The sequence below is a fragment of the Ctenocephalides felis genome, unplaced genomic scaffold, assembly GCF_003426905.1.
Source record: "Ctenocephalides felis isolate EL2017-DRISC unplaced genomic scaffold, ASM342690v1 CF-g0.4_SCAFFOLD_01492, whole genome shotgun sequence".
Taxonomy (NCBI): Eukaryota; Metazoa; Arthropoda; class Insecta; order Siphonaptera; family Pulicidae; genus Ctenocephalides; species Ctenocephalides felis.
Window position 1 is genome coordinate 37,478,897 of NW_020537646.1, and position 20,824 is coordinate 37,499,720.

General features: G+C 29.8%; 1 protein-coding gene across 1 annotated transcript in view; it reads left to right on the plus strand.

The window, feature by feature from the left end:
• The window catches only part of LOC113371212, a 516,707-nt gene that overhangs the window by 457,976 nt on the left and 37,907 nt on the right, over positions 1–20,824 (plus strand). Inside the window, exons 4-5 of the mRNA XM_026611852.1 lie at positions 935–1,047; positions 4,815–4,975. Of these exons, the coding sequence (XP_026467637.1) occupies positions 935–1,047; positions 4,815–4,975 (274 nt within the window). The remainder of the gene's footprint in view (positions 1–934; positions 1,048–4,814; positions 4,976–20,824) is intronic.

Consider the following 20,824-nt stretch of genomic DNA (forward strand, 5'->3'; position numbering starts at 1 on the left):
GTGAAAAGTTTTTGTACATATGGAAAACTCGCTAATAGCGAATAAATATTTTATTTGATTTTTTACATTTGAAATCACACTAAAATTGCAGAAATTATTGTTACCCATATGGTTATGAGTTGTTAAATGTGACATATAGATTTATGGCACTTTTTATATCTAATTACTGACATATTACTGAAAAAATATTAAAGTTGCAAATATAGCTAAGTTAATTTAAATTTTTATTATTTTTTTTTTCAAATTGATTCAACAATAAAATTATCAAGTATTTTACCATTTTACAATTGCGATTAAAATTTTGATTTTTTTTTAAAAGGCCTTTCAAAGCCAACCAATTTTAAAGCTTTTAATTTTATATTTCAACAAAAAGTCAGAATTCTTGGAAACCAGGGTATCAATTGTATTATTTCTTTTTACTGTAGTCCTAGAAATGTTATTTTCATCCAAAGTTTAAATGAACCAAATTAATGTAAGTTAAGCACAATAACCGAAAACGGTCATAAATTTAACAAAGCTCTAAGTTGCACTTGAAAGCTCATAATTTCCAAGCAAAGTAAGATATAAGGTTGTCAAATATCTCCCTTCCGCCTTTTTGTATAATAAACCAATAGCAAAAAAGCGGAAGGGAGATATTTGACAACCTAATATTTATAATTAGTATAAGCTAAACTTCTAAACTAATCCTTAATATTCATACCCCCAATTTGTAAATGAACCCTATTAAAATTCTTTTACTTGCCTTCTATCCATTCAAGTATCTATTTTCCAAGTTTCGAATAACTCAATACAAAGCATATATTCATAGCATAATTCACTCGAAATTGAACTGTTTTGTATTCGAATATTCCAAAATATGCTAAATATTGAATTTCAATCAGAAGCGTAGGCAGTAGGCAGTAGGCACAGTGCTTGACATCTGATATTATTTCAGAGACAACTGAACGCTCAACGGTGTATCGTGTCATACGACGCCAGTTTCGTGCTGCTCCTGACAGACGAGAGATCAGACGGTGCCGTTTATCACGTTTATGAGGTCGCCACGAGGTAAGGATAATTGATATTAATATTTGATTATTTAGATTATGTTCAATTTAACCAAAGTTTACATTAATATATGTTGATTGGCGATTAGGCTTAAAACTTATGCCATACTACAGAGTTCTTATCTCGCGTCTTTATATATAAAAACAATTCAAAGAGCACAGTCAAAAATACTACGAGCTATAGTGAACGCGCCCTGGTATGTCTCCAGCGAAACAATTCATCGAGACCTAAACATCAAATATATACAGAAAGTTATCAAGGAGAGAAGTACGAAATATCATCAAAAGAGCGCATACCGTCCAAACACTTTAATAAAAGACCTGCTAAAACAAGTTCCTATGAGAAGATTAAAAAGAAAGTGGCAGCAAGATTTAATAAATTAACAATCAATATATTTATGTAAGGAAATTCCCCACTGGGAAAATTTCTAAAAGCCTTGTACCCGTCAGCAAATAACCTCATTGAACCCAAGGTTCAGATTGGTTATAAGAAATAAATAAAAATAAACAAAAATTGTAATAATAATTAAATTTAATTACAAGACTTAAAATCACTACCTTCTTATAAATAAAACTCAATAAATTGATGACATAGTTAAAACTTTAGCAAATTTTATGAGGGTAAATCGTTAAATCGGACTTCATCTGAATCAGAGGTCCCAGATTCGATCGCGCTTCGAGGAGTCTGATGTCAAGCAATAGTGATATCGACATATTATTTTTTGCAATTTGTATGTGCGTATATAGCACTAACTTTTAGATTTTCGTCTATATTTATTTATACAAGATTAAGGCAGCCGGATTGAACAAACAAAACGAGAAATGAGAACACTTTAATGCTCCATCACAATTATATGACTATGATCAATACAAATCCCAGCAAATTCATCATTTCAGAAATGTGTTTTTTTTGCTGCTTTACGAAAATTTGTAACGCGATAATTTTGGAACTGCCCGGAGGCAAATAGATCCAATGTTTCATTTTAATTGCAAATGGTCTTTATAAAATAATAGCTACATTATTTGCAAAATTGCAAAACGTATTTTTTTGCAATCCTTGTAAAATATAAATTTCATTGATACATTTTTTACAAAGAATATTTCTGACAAGTGGTAACACTGTAATTATCCTTGATTTCGTATTTTGTCAGAAATATTCATGAGCAGCTTTAAGTTCTGCGCTCTTCCTCATATATTTATGCACACACTTAAATTATATTTGTAATATAATTATTTCGCACATATTTATTATATTGCTTTAGATACTATAGGGGGACTGGGTACAGTTGTGACACTATTTTTTTGATCAGCCTTGATTTTTAGCTAGCTGTAAAATTGGTCTACGTGAAAATAGTGAAATGCTGTGCTTAAATACGTAGTCACCCTCAGACGGTTGTGACTGACATAACAATAGATTAAAAACTAATATTTATAATCAACAAATTGATTTATAACGACTTTTATTGTCATAAATATGTAACACAACACAACATAATAATTGAAACCTTGCTTCTTATTATAATATAACAGAATATAATTAACCATAATTTTTTAAACAAAGTTAACCATTTTTTTAAACTGGGTTCTTAGGTTAGATTTTTCTTTATCTGTTTAATATTTACCTGAAAAGGACAATACTGGCAACCACATGTCACAACCGTACCCCACACACACTTTTGAAAGCAAATTATCGTTACGACTAAGCTAAATTATCTGCGCAAAAACATAATGACAAGGTAATCTATCTGTATACGTGTAACACTATTTATTAGAAAAAGTCGAAACAAAGAAACTTTTTTTGACTCTTTAAAAGCAATACGGTCTACAAATCATGTTAATATGAGGCACATACTGAAAGCAATATTAAGAACTTGTTCGAACAATCATACTTCATCTTTTGGTTTAGGACTCTAACTCAAAATCAGTAAAATTTAGTTCTTGAAGCGACAGTCACCACCGTACCTTGGCACAACCTTATCCAGTGTCATCTGCTAATTTATTATAAAATGTGTAATTATCATACTACCATTAAAGTGAATAACGGCATTAAACAAATTATAATGGAACAAAACTGGCATTGCCAGAATTTATTATTAAAGGTACAAAATATTACTATTAAAATGAAATTGCGTTATCTCAAAAGTTCTAGTTGCTTTGAGGTATTATTTATTGTTACAGCAATGTTTGCAAGTACTTCCTTGATCTTAGATATCTCTGTTTGTTGGAATGCTTTGTATAGAAACTTTTGAAATATTGTTTCAAAAGTAACCATTTTGTATTGTAGGATGTGATTCAAACTAATGTGATATTTTATCAAATCAGTAAATAACAATCTTACATACTATAATATTGAATATTAAATTTGATGACTTGCGGGAGGTTTTGTGCAAATTATTCTTGACACTAATGTATCTCTGATTATCAGAATTTGAGAAAAATTCAAATTAAAATCATTGATTTTTATATGTATGAACTTTAAAATATTTACATGTGAAACATATGATTTAACCATTATTTTTATTTTAGAGTTGCCGTCATTGTTTTTATTGCTTTTTCTTAAGCACTACATTTTTCTAATCTTCATATTTTAATAACATTAACCAGAAATCTATCTTTTATATCCGTTTTAATTAGTTAAATTTAGCGTTACATATTCATACCATCAAGTGTAATTTCAAGCTTTTAAATAATTGACTAACTACATTTGCTTTATATATTTTTTACTTAAACTACACATCTTATTGACACTTTACTGTAGAAGCAGCTCAATATATAAAACTACTTTCACTTTAAAACAGAATTTTATATGCATTCAAAGACAATGAAAAAATTAGTGCTAATTATTATTATTTGGTTGACTAAATAATTTTGTAGTGTTCAAATTTAGTTGCACATTAGTATTCTCTATGTATTTATTTAATTAAGAATCTCTTTGATGATACTTGAGCAAATTAGCTCGAATTAAGAGTGGTATTGCTATGATTTTTTATACAAAAACAAAAAAAATGTATCAAATATATTGATATTGTGTGTATTAAAATCGTTACTGAATTATTAAACTATTGATTTTTAATTAAATTCGTCTTATGAGTGAAACCAAATTAAATCAAAATACTAGTAAAATCAATGCAAGCACAACCGTAAAATTAAGAAATATTTATAGAAATAAAGCATTCCAGATACTAAAAGTTGCCTAAATGTTTCAAATCAACCGCCAAAGTGTAACATGGTAATTTTATTTTTGAAATAATAGAACTAATACTAACTATATACTTATTACTTGCTTCTGAAGCGAACTTCAAAATTAACAGACTGAGAACTTCAAAATTATAATTATCAATTAGAAAACATTAAAACTGCTAAACATTACATGCTAAAAGCTTCTATGAATATTTGATTCCAGGATACAGTCATAATTCAAGACTATTATGTATTAAATGGTTTTAGCAGTAAACAAATTTATTGTTAGATCACATTGTAAAATTGTAAATGTTATATTGACGCAAATACTAATATTTTATTATGCACTAATATATCCAAACTAGGGAGTTAAGTTAGCTTTATTAGGGTTTAAAGTATCACATTAGGTATGTAATAATGTATCATATATGAAAATATTATGGGACCAAATAACCAAGTGGCTATTGTTCCTAAACTTAATAACCTATAAACATGCAAAGAGCTTTTAGAACTATCGTATTCATAATAATGACTAAATTCATTTTATGTATGTATAGTTTTTATAGTTGAAATATTATTTCTTTGCAGAAATAATTTTTTGCTGTTGCCTCGAGAGAGCAAAACACCGACGCGGCTTCAAACCGCAGCATGGGCACCCAAAGGAGCTGCGGTTGCTTTTGTACATGAAAATGACCTGTACTACAAACCCAAAGTATTACAAGATTTAGTTGTCAGAGTTACTAATACCGGTGAGTTTACTATAGACATATATTACAATAGACATTGAATTTTACCGATAAGCACTACATTATAGTTTCAGTCATTGAATAAAAATTATACAGGATTGTCGCTACGGAACATACTATTAATTTCATTATATAGCAATTTTAATACATATAAAGATATCTATATATTGACTTAGCGAAAAAGCGCTATTATCTCCACATGACATTGCAACTAAAGCTTTAGTTTGCTGCAGAGACTTGTGCTTTAATAACGGCTCGACTTCAATTTATTTTAACATGCTTTAATTTTAAATAATTTTGCTCTTGTAACTTGAGCATATCATGAACTTAATTTATTTCGCTAATAGCAAACATGAAATGTTTTTCAATTATGGCTATAAAAATGACACAGTTGAGTATTTATTAATATCATACAAATCGTATAAATTAAATTAAATTAGTCAAAAAGAAATAATAAACATTATTGCTTAAGAACACTTTATTGCAAGAAGACAATTTTCTTTGTGTATTATATATTTATTTTTTACGTTAGTTAGTGCAAAAATGCAAAAGATTTAACTTTTTGCACTCAATTTGTTTTCCATGTTAACTAAAGCAACTCGATGCTAAATTTTAATGCGTTATGTAAAAGTGAAATTAAATAGTATAATTTTAGAACCAAATAAGGATTTGTAATGAATTATTTCATGTGAGTGTTTAAACATTTAGGAACAATTTTTTTTATTTATTCGCGCGTATTCTGAATTGGTATTATTTATAAAACATGTATATGTTCGCTTTTTTCAAAGTATTTCATATTTTAATCCGAGCACAAAGGATTTCAATATGAACAAATTGATATCATTCGTAGGTAGCGGAATAAAATATAAATAATATTGTGTTCTTTGCATATTAAAACTGTAAAATTTCTAAATCTAAGAAAATTTTCACATCGTCACAAATTATATTTGTAAAAAAAAGTTTCTTTATAACGCCTCAAATATTTACCGGCATGCATTGCAAATAATTGTATGCATAACATGTTATTTTATAACATAAATGTTTGCTTAATAAATTAGTATCTGTATAAAATATATATGAATCTATTTTTATTATAAGATCACTTGCTTGTATAAAGGTGCTAAATAATTCATTGTGTATTAAAACTTTGAATTCCCAAAATATTACTGCGTCTTGGGTTTTTCTAGAAGCAATATTTGTTCCGAATTCTGATCGTTTGTCCTGGGTTTTCAAAAAGCATTGATTTAAATTGAATCTTTGTATTAACTAGAAAATAAAATTACAGCTACCCATTAAATATTTGGAAATAATATATGCAATTATACAAAACAATACGTTATAAATGAGAAAATTGACAAATACAAATTTCCAAAGGAGGGCTAAAGCAGTTTCTCATAATTATAACTTCTAACGTTTCAAAAATTTTAACTTTTTAAAATTAGGAAAACTAACTTTTTGACTACCTGGCACAAGTGCAATTTTTCAAATTAATTATGAAAGAAATTTAAAAGAATTGTTTATTGTTTGATAAATATGAGATAATGACATCATAGGTGAAAAAACGTATATATATATTTAGCATATAATCAAATTTTAAAGCTCTTACTAAGCCGGTAATTCTGATTTAAAATCAAATTATTTCATTAAAAAAAAAACTTTTTGTTTAGGTATGTGTTCAAGCTTAAGAATTTATTACAGTTCAACTATATTTAAATCAAAAACGGTATCTATTCGTGAAAACGTGAGCATTTATAGTTTAGATATATGAACTTCGGTTTAAAAACCAAATCATTTAGAGTTCAAATCTTACGTTTACGCATACAAAATCATACATTGCAACAGCGATATATGTTTTCACTTGAGAAATATAGACCCCAATTTTTGTCGAAGTTAATCACATCATACTTAACAATGTCGGTAAATAAAATTTTTTACTCATCAGGGTTGTCTTCCGATTGCTAGGTATAAAATATACAATTTATGGAACACTGAGACTAGTTCTGATTGCTGTTTAAACAATAACGCAAATAATAAAAACATATTGTTGTTGTATCATTCATAACAGATATGACATGTACCAGGTATTCAATGCATCGACATAGCCAGTAATTTTATAACAATATAACGTATATTCACGAACATCAATGCATCTAATCGAAACCCACAATAGGATTACCAACAATATCCTCTAACAACTCTGAAACGGCCTCCGATTACTACGTGCCCACTAATTCGGTGAAACGTGACTGTAAATTCGCGATGTTACACGGTGCAGGTACATAGAATGGTTCGTTGCTCGGCCGTTTGCTTTTGCCAACAAAGCTCGCGCTTTCCCAACAATTTGTCAAGCGACTCGTGGGTACTATTCACGGCGCGACACTGCGGCACCTATAAACAACATGAATGCGATCTAGGCGTCGAACAAGTGGGCTATTTGTATATATGTACATATACATGTTGTTCATCCTGGATGAAATTCTATACTACTGAAACGATTTCAAATATGATGTCGAACTGAATACAATTTTTGGCGTTGAATAGCTTATATCTCAAATTATTGTCACAATATTATATTAACTTCCCGTAGGGTAATTTATAGTAATCTCAAAAAAATCGAAAATGAAAGTTTTTATATATTTTTAAGTTTTAAGGGTTTTTGAATATTTTGGCACACCTTAGAAAAAATAGATATGTATGTGTGAGCTGTTACAAATTTTTGTCGACGATTTCGGGAACACTGATCAACCGATTTGAATAATTCAAAAAACATTCGATTCGTATAGATAAGGAAATTTGCTGATTAGTTTTTGGCAAAGGCAGGTCTAGCTCTTCCGAAGATACGGGGCAAAATGTACCAAAAACTGTAATTCAGTTTTTAAGAGAACGGAGTGTCCGATTTTAAAAATTCAGAAAATATTTTACTTGTATTGACAAGATGAATAATTCATTAAATTTTTGCGAAAGCAGGTCTAACGGTTACGGACTCTCAATAAAAATAAGCTAAAACTAGTGGGGTGTATGGCATCGTGCCTTAAGAACTTCCCGTAACGTAACGAAATGTTTGAGGAATACTGAATGTTTTCAAATTGATTATTATAAATATTGTAGCATATTTATAAGAATTATATAAACTGAATTGCAAAGTTAAAATTATTTGTTCTAAGTATATTAGAACTTTAGTCTGAATTAAAAATAAAATCTGAATTTTTTTCGATGTACAAAAAAAAACTAAAAAATAAAAAAAAAGATGATACATTTTTATTCCAAAATCAATTATTTTTTTAAAATAAGCTGAAAAAGTTCTTTGAATCATTTAAATCGGACGCTTTGTTCTCTCAAAAACTGCCATTTTTTGCACATTTTGCTCTGTATCTGCAAAATGGCTGAGCCTGCCTTTACCAAAAACTAATCAGCTCATCTCTCTATCAATAGAAATCGAATGTTTTTCAAATCGGTTGAACCGTGCGCCCGAAAACATGCCTGTAAATTTGTATCTACATACACACACGCATCAATTTTTTCTGATGTATGCCAAAATGTTCAGAAACCTTCAAAACGTCGAGAAATGTAAAAAATTTCTATTTCGATTTTCAACCCATTACAATAACTTACCCTACGGGAAGTTAGAAATGTCATTTGGAGATCAAAAGTATTTATTGGACATATGTATATTAAATTATCAGATAGTTTATGGATATTTTAACAATGTGTACTCATTCTGTGTGACTTTTTTTGGATACGTACCAAAATTATTCATTACGGTACGGGAAGTTCCAGCAATTTGCCTTAAGGCACGACGTCATACACCCCAATTATTGTATTTATTATCTTTCTGTATGGTAATAGTTTCAAATACCATTCTACGGGCGGAGGTAAAAATTGATCACATTTTTGCGAAGACAGGTCCAGCGGTTTCGGAGTTGCACATAGTTGGACAGGTAGACATGTCTATTGGTAGACAGGTGTACAGATGGACAGGTAGGCAAGTGGATAAATAGAAAGATATACAAATAAAGCAAACACAAATAAGACAGATATACAGGTAGACAGGTTGATAGAGGTTGATAGGTTGAAATTAAAACCGGTAGATAGGTAAAATTGTTCAAATTCAGATAGGTAGATAGGTAGAAAAGTAGAATATTAGGCAAACAGGGTCGACTGGTAGGCAGATAGGCTGATTGGTAGATTGGTAAAACGTAGACAAGTAGACAAGTAGATAGATACAAAAGTAGACAAGTTGACAACTGAGACAAGTCTACATTTGAACAGGTAGTCCTTTCAACGGATTGTGTCATTTCTACTGTGGTCCTAGAAATATTACTTACGGTTCCAGTTCCAACGTTTCAATATAAGAAAGGGTTATTTAATTAGCAAATTTATAATTCTTATTGTTGAATTTATTATTTTCATATTTCGGAAAGCCTATGCAAGTTTCTTAAGGTAAAGTTCCACTTACAACTACTTATTTTAAACAACTTGATGTTACAGAACATATTTTAATAGTAAATGGTTCCTGTTTTATACGCATGGCGAATATACTCGTCAATACAGTAAATTTTGCACTTCTCCATACACGAGTATATGCGTCAATCATAGTTCACTGCATTTGCTAATCATAATCGTCAATCATAATGCATTTATTATAGCTCTGTTGCAGATTGGTAAAACCAACTTAATAGTCTTATAGGTCAATTAATGTCAGATGTATGTCATTTATAACACAAAAAATATAACAAAAATTCATCTACATTTGAGGGAAGATATGTAATTGGAGATAAACTTTTTAAATGCATAAAGATTAGCATATTGCCTTAATAAATAATATTATTTTGATCGGCCATAAATCAGGGTTCTAACACTGTGTTTTTTCTGCACGCAATTCATGCTATACACGTAAAAGTTGCCTCATCGCTGGAAAGGTTAATATATGAAGTATGACAATTAACTAACAATTTAAAATTTGTAAGTAGTAAAGTGTAATATATATTAAAATCCGCGAAACAAAAAAAAATCTTTCGAGCCGTGTATCATAAATAAGTCATATTTGAATCATAAATAAATCTATCCGTTTATCGAATAAACTCAATCCCACACAAAATATATCATATTTTGAAAGAGTTTAATGATTAGTAAATGATTGTCATCAACGGACACAAAAAATATCTGTATGTAGTTTGAAAATTACTACTTATATGGCTAAACCTAATGGTAGGTTCTATTATAGTTCGATGATCGCCAAATCAGGCAACACATCAAAAGTCCACTGTTTGTACATTCTATAAATAAAGTCGAAAACAAAATCAAGGTGACAATAGTTTTAGTCGTAATAAATTATCTGGGAAACAAAAATTTCAGTAACTTGCTTGAGCTTGTCCAATGCGTTCCATTCAATTTAAAATAGTTAGGATGCAACATGAGGATATCCTAAAAACTGGAGCTATTAGCAAAGTTACATTGATTTTTTGAAATCCACACCCTCGAATTATTCAAAAGCTAATATAACATATTCGGAAAAAATCTTCTCTCGCGCTGAATGATAAAATCTCATTTATTAACTTCCCGAAGGAGAAGTTTATGTTTTCATCAAAAAATCCGATTCGCTAATTTTATGTTTTCTCGACGTTTCAAGCCATTCTGAGTCGAATGAGACCAAAAATGGAAAAAGTATGTGTGTGTGTGTGTGTGTGAGTGAACAGATTTTTTGCCGTAAATCGACGTTTTCTCAAAAATGGCTGGACCGATTTCAAAAATTTAAAAGCCATTCGATGTATCTCGATGAGGACTAGCGTTTATCAATTTTGCGCGACGACCAGCCAAGCCGTTTCTTTGTAAATAGCAGAAAAGTGAAAAATTTTTCGTCCACGTTTTAGCCCGCAGTTCTGAATCGATCTTGAAAATTCAAAAACCGTTCGAAAGATATTGGTTGGCTGATGAGTTATTGGTAGAGATCGGCCGGGCCGTTTTCTTGTAATAAAGTGTTAAAAATTTTTTTTTCGACTATTTTTATTATTATTTTTTTGACGGTAGATACCATAGTGTTCTAGATCATACTAAAGAATTTCGGCTCTACGACAATTGGTTTAGCTTTAAAAATTCGTTAAAGTTTGCAAAAATTGGTATCGTTTTTTTGGCATTTGTCAAAATTAGACCTTTTATCGACGTTTTCTCAAAAATGCCTGAATTGATTTCAGAAATTCAAAAGCCATTTGATGTATCTCGATTAGGACTATCGTTTGTCAGTTTTATGCGACGATCTGCCAAACCGTTTCTTTATAATTTAGAAAAAAGTGTAAACTTTTCGTCCACATTCAAGCTCATACTACCGAATCGATATTAAAAAATCAAAAACTGTTCGAAAGATATTAGTTGTGAATGATACTGCTTAGTTTTAGGTGAAAATCTACCGAACCGTTTTCTTGTAATTAACTGTTGAAAACAAAATTGGAGCGGATTTTCATAAAACTTTTTTTGATGATATATATCATGGTCTTATACGACTTATTGAAATATTACGACCTTACGACAAGTAGTTTAATTTTAAAAATTCATCAAAGTTTACGAAAATTAGTAGATTTTTTGACGTTTTCTCAAATTAAAATTGGACGATATTACTTTGGCATAACGTTAGAGTACTTAATTGTAATGAACATATCAAGCCATTAAAGTCCTATGGAAACTGGTTCAATTATAACAATTGTTGATTGCAGAAAATTTACTTTTAGAAAATACTCCTGTCAAAGTGTTCGATCGTTTTCAATTATGTGTAATAAATCGACTCGGAATACTTTTAATCAATCATAAATTAATTTAGTTTTGATGGATTAGGTCAATTAATTACACATATCGGGAAGTTCATGTTACTTGCCTTAAGGCAAAATACCAAACCAACTAGTTTTTTTATTTATATATACTCCAATCGGCTACTTACAGTAAATTTATAATATTAAACTAATAATTTTATAACTTAAAAAACTACAAATGAAAAATTTGAATACAAACGTATAATATAATATAATACACGTACACTTCATACATAATACTTCGGTAACGTAATCTAATAATTAATTGCACATACTTTTTTATTGTATAGATGCACTTTAAGGTAATAATTTTTTCACTTTATATTAGTCTCAGAAACGTTTTGACGAGTATTGAAATAGTTCAAACTGCCGCAAAACTCAATGACTACTTTGGATACTTTATTTAAAGAACTGTTATGCACGCATTATCAACTTCCCGTAGGGTAAGTTATTTTAATGGGCCGAAAAACGGAATTGAAAATGTTTACATTTCTCGACGTTTTGAAGGTTTCTGAACGTTTTGGCATACCTCAGAAAAAATGGATGTGTGTGTGTGTTTTGTGTATGTATGTATGTAGGTATGGATACAAATTTCCAGTCACGTTTTCGGGCGCACGGATCAACCGATTTGAATGGTTCAAAAAACATTCGATACCTATTAGTAGGAAAAAGAGCTGATTAGTTTTTGGCAAAGGCAGGTCCAGCCGTTTCAGAGATACTAAGCAAAGAGTGCAGAAAATAAAAATCGACTTTTTTGAGAGAACGGAGTATCCGATTAGAATGATCTAAAAAACATTCAATTAGTAATGATTGGGAGAAGTGATTAATAGTTTTTGGCAAAGGCAGGTCCTGCCATTTCGAAGATGCGGAGCTAAATATGTAAAAAATGGCAGTTTTTGAGAGAACTAAGCGTCCGAATTAAATGATTCAAAGAACTTTCTGCTTGTCTTAACAAAATAATTGATTTTGGAAAAAAAAATTCAACTTTTTTTTTTTTTAATTTTTTGTATATCAAAAATAATTCAGATTTTATTTTTAATTCTGACTATAGTCCCAATATACTTTACAAATAATTTCAACTTTGCAATTCCGTTTATATAATTCTTATAAATATTAGACAATGTTACAATATTTATAATAATGTATTTGAAAACATTTAGTATTCTTCGAACATTTTGTTACGGTACGGGAAGTTCTGGCAATTTGCCTTAAGGCACGATGCCATAATTGTCTCAAGCTAGTATTAACTTCCCGTAGGGTATTAACTTCTTGTAGGGTAAGTTATTGTAATGGGCCGAAAATCGAAATTGAATATTTTTACATTTCTCGACGTTTTGAAGGTTTCTGAACATTCTGGCATACCTCAGAAAAAATGGATGCGTGCGTGTGTGTGTATGTATGTATGGATACAAATTTCCAGGCACGTTTTCGGGCGCACGGATCAACCGATTTGAATGGTTCCAAAAACATTCGATTCCTATTGATAGGAAGATGAGCTGATTAGTTTTTGGTAAAGGCAGGTCCAGCAGTTACGGAGATAAAGAGCAAAGAGTGCAGAAAATAGAAATCGAGTTTTTGAGAGAACGGAGCATTCGATTTGAATGTACTAAACAACATTCAATTAGCAATGATTGGGAGAAGTGTTTATCAGATTTTGGCAAAGGCAGGCCCAGCCATTTCAAAGATACGGAGCTAAATGTGCAAAAAATTACAGTTTTTGAGAGAACTAAGCGTCCGATTTAAATGATTCAAAGAACTTTCTGCTTGTTAAAATTTGTTTCGAGTTTGAAAATGTAACAATAATTAAAACATAAAAATAATGTTAACATAATATAATTTATGGTACTATCTGTATTTTCAATTTCTAGTTATGTAATAAAATATGTAATTTAAGCTACCGTTATTAATAATTATTTTAGTATATATACTTAAATTTGACAATCAAAATATACTTAAAATTGATAATTAAATTTTCCTAAAAAAACTTTCACTTTTTGTTTCGAATGTTTTTGAACTTTTTGTTCTTATAATATAAGAGTAAACTAGAGGTGCATTGCGCGCCTTAAGGCAAATTGCTAGAACTTTTCGTACCGATATTTAATATTTTTGACTGAGAACTGAATTTTTTACTGTTTTTTATTAGACTTGCCTTCCGAAAAATTTACCACTTGTTCATTCTGTCAATAGAAGTAAAATGTTTTTTGAATCATTTGAATCAGATGCTCCGTTCTCTCAAAAACTAAACCGACATTTCTTGCATAATTTCCTGCCTTTGCCAAAAAACCATTCAGCAAGATAAATATTCCTATGGAAAAAAAATATTTATAAATTAAATCTATATAACATTTGCATTTCTCATACTATAAACCGTACGTCATAAGTTTCTTTTTGCGTATGTGTATCACCTATACCTAAATCATACCTAATGATTACTTTTTACGTGGTTATACGCCATAACTACTATATCGTACGCTCTGTTTCCACCACACCGTATACGCTCAATCCTTACACTTATATCTAAACCGCCTAACATTTATTATCTTACACCTATAATTTTGTTTACATACTATTTTCACCCTTACCGGGAATCGAACCCCGGTCCGCCGCGTGACAGGCTACGACCTTAACCACTCGACCACCGTAACGCTACAATCAACCGTCTTTTTTCGTGTTTCGTCGCGTCAACTTAGTATTAGTTAATTAGAAGATGAAGATTAATTAGAACCGCGGAAACAACAGTGAGTCCCATAATATATTTTCAGTGGGGGAACCCGATAGAGTAGCGGTTAAGGTGCGTGACTGTCATGCGGAGGAACCGGGTTCAATCCCCGGTACAGGCAATAGATAGATAGAGTTAGCAAATAAGTTAATTAGCAAATAATAATCTAGCGGTAATAGATTATTTGTATGGATAGAGAAATTGATGGCATGGGTATCTCACGGTATAATAGATAATATAGTTAAATTATATATAATAGTACATTATAATATAATAATAAGATTATCATATCCCAAATTGAGTCTTATATCTTAGTGAGTTTTATACCATAAAATAAGCGTAGGCACATTTATACAATACAATTATACAATATATATATATATATATATATAATAATATATATAAATATACAATATATATATAAATCAGTTAATTAGCAAATAATAATCTAGCGGTAATAGATTATTTGTATGGATTAAATTATCTATGATATATAATAGTACATTATAATATAATAGTAAAATTATCATATCCCAAATTGAGTCTTATATCATAATAAGTTTTATATCATACTAAGTTTTGTATCATATTAAACAAGCCTAGTTGTACAATATAATTAATATCAAAATCAATTTATGTTATTAGTGGATAAAAAATTAAGTACTCAATGATTTCCTTATAATTATAATTGATTAGGTTTTCTCAATATTATTGCTGAAAGACAAATTGGACCTTTGTGCCCCGCTCTACCTTATATTTAACCTCCCGTAGGGCAAGTTACAGTAATTGCAAAAAAATCAAAAATGAAAATTTTTATATATCTTTACGTTTTACAGGTTTCTGAACATTTTGGCATACCTTAGAAAAAATGGATGTATGTGTGTGTGTGTGCGGAAAACAAATTTTCGTCGACTATTTCGGGAACACCGATCAACCGATTTGAATAATTGAAAAAACATTCGATTCATATTGATAAGGAGACGTGCTGATTAGTTTTTGGCGAAGGCAGATCGAACCGTTTTTAAGATACGGGGCAAAAAGTGCCAAAAACGGTAACTCAGTTTTTAAGAGAACGGAGCGTCCGATTTTAATAATTCAGAAATCATTTTACTTGTTTTGACAAGATGAAGAACTGATCAAATTTTCATAAAGGCACGATTGCTTTGAAAAAAAGTTCAGAATTTCCAAAATATGTCAAATAAAGAAAACATTTTTTTATTCAAAAAAAAATTTTTTTTTAAAAAAAGTAATTCTTTGTCAAAGTCCTAGTTCCTCAAAAATCTAATTTTTTCGAAGTAAATTTTTTTCAAAAATGTTTTCGTTTTTAACAAAATAATAATATTTGGTACGGGAAGTTCCAGCAATTTGCCTTAAGGCACGATGCCATGCGGCCCACTAGTTTAAGACTTAATTGTATTTACAATTCTATTAGTTCAAAGTCCTAGTCAGTGTGACAGATTTGATATTTGCTAATAGTTCTAGTGATTTTATGATGCCATTCACAATCTTAATCACCATTTAATTCATAATCTGAGACAGCAATTTCAAGAAGACTGAAGAAGAGCTGCCCAATGATAATATTGAAGAATTTTAGCACCACAATATATTTGCATAGGAATTGAATTGTCTTGGTGAATTAATTTATTGGAGTGATTATCCTATCACGATAAAATATTTATCACAAATATTTGTATGTGTGTTTGAAAGTATGTGAGTGAATGATATAAGCCAAATAGTTTAAGAATTGTACTGTATTCTGATTATTATTGAAAATAAAATAAATAAAAAAACAATCTTGTAAGGAAAAAAATCCCATTATTCGGGGCCAGCGCTGGCAGCAACTAGTCCCGGGTTCACTAGTTCGATTCCCGCCGTAGTCCGAATCTGGCAGCTTTGATGCCATATTTCCACTTGGGATTATAAATCACAATATAATTCCAAGTGGAAATCGTTCTTTGTGGACATAGCTGCAACATCCTATCATATGTTAACTATTAGACGTAAGAGCTAATATCAAAAAATATCCCACACATAAGAGAATGGTTAATCGTTAGATTGCCTTTCATGAAAAACATAAGTAGTCATAAGTCCTTAACAAACAAACAGATTATAGAGCATATAAGAGTTCTGATTGCTGTTAATACAATAAATAGATAAAAAATAAAAAATAAAAAAAAAGAAAATTGTCCGTGCTGTAAAATTGTTACTTTTGCTTTCGTTTAAGCCTAACTCAGTATTCTGTTCTCCCAGTTTTTTATGATATGCAAAGCTTGACACATATTTTCCGAATGTGATCTGCACCTTATTCAGTCTATAGAGTATCAATGATCTAGAATAGAGAGTTTTGAGTTTGTGGAAATCATTGCTACTTATAGACACACAGTTTTAAAAAAGAGAGGGTTTCAATATTCTATCAACTCAGGAATATTTCTACTATTTTACTACGTCCACGTAGAATAATTACCTTCCCGTAGGGCAAGTTATAGTAATCGCAAGAAAATCGAAAATGAAAATTTTTATATATCTTTACGTTTCAAAATCTTCTGAACATTTTAGCATACCTTTGAAAAAATTGATGTGTGTGTGTGTGTTCGGACACAAATTTTCGTCGATGATTTCAGGAACACGGATAAAGCGATTTGAATAATTCAAAAAACATTCGATTGGTATTGACAAGGAGACGTGCTGTTTAGTTTTTGGCAAAGGCAGGTCTAGCCGTTCCGAAGATATGGGGCAAAAAGTGCCAAAAACGGTAACTCAGTTTTTAAGAGAACGGAGCGTCCGATTTGAATAATTCAAAAAACATTTTACTTCTATTAACAAGATGAAGAATCAAATTTTCATGAAGGCAGGTCTGGCGGTTTTGGAGATCTAATGAAAAAAAGTAAAAAAAATGCCATCTGGCGGTTAAAAATGATCATTAGACATATGCACATCAAATTATTAGATATTTTATAGAGATTTTAACAATAAGTATAATTTTTTTTTACATTTCTATGTGTTCCGTACCAATGCTTATGCGTTAGACGGCGGCGCGGCACTTGCGCGCTTTGACATTTCGTCTCTATGCAGTTCAAGCAATACGATTGCTTTGAAAAAAAGTTCAGAATTTCGAAAATATGTCAAAATGAAGAAAACATTTTTCTTTTCAGAAAAAGTTTGTTTCCAAAAAAAATTTTTTTTTTTTAATAATTTTTTGTCAAATTTAGAGTTTCTCAAAAATCTTATTTTTTCGAAGTAACTTTTTTTTCAAAAATGTTAATCGTTTTTAAAAAAATAATAATTTTTGGTACGGAAAGTTCCAGCAATTTGCCTTAAGGCACGATGCCTTAATTGCCTTAAGACAGAATTCCACTTACAGCTAGTTTTCTTCCACATTTATTAAATAAATTGACTACATACTATATCCCCCGTCATTCTATGAAGCAGACAGCGCGTTGCATTTGATCCGCCGCAATATCGCTCTGTTCGGCTTTCTGGCGAAGCGAACGTGTCGCGGTCAACTGCAGCGCGGAGCACAAATGCCGTGATTCCGCACAAAGCCAGCGAAATCGCGCCAGTCAAAACGCCCTCGTTGTATATCTCCTAACGCCTCTGAATAATGCATAGTTTATTCTCAAAATCATATATTTGCGTTCAACGGAAACCAGGCGACGGTGGATATAAAAGAAAGCAAGCTGGAGCGTCAAAATATGTTAACGTTCTTCTTTTGTTTTATAACGACTTTATGGTATTTGATATGAGTGTTTTGGTAAAATTATAACGGCTGCAAAGAAGGTTAGTTGATTTATATTTATGAATCATAATAAATTTACTATACTTTCTATAAATACACTGTGCACATTTGCAGCTTTTGTGACATTCAGATTTAAACTAAGCGTTTTTTCAAAAACGAGGCAAGCTCCCTGTAACTTTTTGTACCAAAAATCAATATTGTTAAAAAACCTTTAAAATTTCTTAAAAACTGTGAAAAAGTGAGATTTTTGAGAATTTTGAAATTTTTTTAAAAAAAAGACTTTTTTGAAAAATCAGAATTTTTCTTATATTTCGTTTTTTTCATACTCTAATTTTTTCTTAGAATTTTGAACTTTTTTAAAGTAATCGAGTTTTATACCTTTTTAGAGAAAAAATATCGAAGCGCGTAAGCGCCGCATTGCAGTCTAACAGATAACAGATAAACATTGGTACAGAACCTATATATTTGTAAACACAATTCATACTTATTTTTTTAATTTTATTAGTTTTGTTAGAGATTTTATTAATAACATCTCTCTAAAATATCTGATAATTTTATGCGCATATGTCTAATGATCATTTTTGGCCGCCAAATGGCAATATTTTTTCTCTTTTCACTCGATTTCTGAAACCATTATATGTGCCTTCGATTTTTTTGCGATTACTAGAACTTACCCTACGGAAAGTTATCGATGTCCAAAAATTACTTACCAGTTTTTAGGTGGCAATAGAAATGAAAATCAAACTACATGAAAACAAATACCACATATCAAACAAAACTAACTAAGTTCAGTAAAATTCCAAAATTAATTAAGACGAATCATTGAACAACTATGTTTTTTTGCTATTTTTCCAAAAACTTGTCACCTAGTTCTAACTCTAGTTTGTTCCCTAGAGATAACTAGGGAACAAACAGATCCAATATCTTATTTTCAATTTTAATGGTATTTTATAAAATAATATAAATTTTATGAGCATATTTTGAAGAAAGATAACAGTATATAACCTTGATCTGGTATTTGGTCACAAATATTCATTTACCGAGTTTGATTTAATTAACTATCTTATTGTTTACTCATTTGGCATTGTAAAGATTTTAGTTGGTTATTTTTACGCCGCTCACATATGAGGTTTTATAATGGTTATAAAAAATTAATGTTATATAATATGAATCTAACTTAAACATAACAAAATTTCTTATAAAACAATTAAATAACGTATACATAACAATTATATTAAGGTATCGTAATGCTTCCAGCTAAAAAAACTAACAAAAGAAAATAGTGTTGTTTGATTTGATGTGCTGGCTGGTTATACATATTTTGCCGTCTACTTTCAAATATTATTGTTAAAACGTTTATACTTTACTCGTTTTTAAGATAACACACATTTTCTGACACAAATCCCATCATGAATAGTATATAGAGAAATGATTTGATTTTTGCCAATTTGATAAATAAACCGAAATTTATTATAAATTGTGTAATTTGTCCAATTTTGTTTTACATATTTGCGTTACGTTTCTGTAAATGCATTTTCTTACATGAATTTCAATTGACATAATTATCTCTAAATTTGTTTCAAGTATACTTTTCAAGTAATTATTCTTAAAATCCTAAAAGTTTTATATTCAAAGCTAAAAATTGTATTTATATTTTTTTGTACAATAACGCATATTGACGTCATTCGTTTTTTATGAATTTGATATAGTCATAGAAGATTACTTTTGAAAAATATATAAATAATTGTTATAAAGTATATTCGAACTCGCATTAAAATTATTCTTATCTTAAAACTGTGCCTTTAAACCACTACGTTAAATCTTCAATTTTATATAAATGTGCATATTAAACTAAACTTATTTAAAGTTTAATTTTCATCTTATATTAAAAAATCATAGAATATATTTATATGAATTATAACTTGAAAACGACCCATGATGAACTATTGATTATATATGTCTGGACTCAAGATTAAAATTTTATTTTTGTTTAAAATGTTACATGAATTACCTTACATACTCGTATGGCTCTAGGAAATGGTTGTTCTGAAAGCTCTAATTTGATCCAACTAACAAGAAATGCATACTCTCCGATAACGATGTACGATGTAAAATTGGAAGCCAAGTTTTGCATCTCATGTAACATAATCAGTCTTTGCAACAATTAATTTAGATTCTGCGAACCTGTATAATATTCTCTCTGCCTTGGACCCACGTAAGACCGACCATAGTGGAAGTTGGTAATGGTTGAATAAATTATCATATTAAACTATATAGCTTAACGCAAGAAGAATATACATTTCAAGGAAATAATATTAAAATGTTGTTCATTATTCTTATCACTTTCCATATTTGAGTTTAAATGATTAATAAGGAAATGGACATTTTTATTTTAAATACCTACATGTTTGGCAAACGTATTTTCAATATTGTTCGGTCATTTATGTTTTGGCATGATAATTCATAATTATTAATAAAGTATGAATTCATATATTATTTTATGCTATTTAATAAATGTATTCATATTTTATGTTCGTTGCAGTTAATTTAAACATTATATGAAAATCAATTTGGTTCAAAAAATAAGCATATACTTC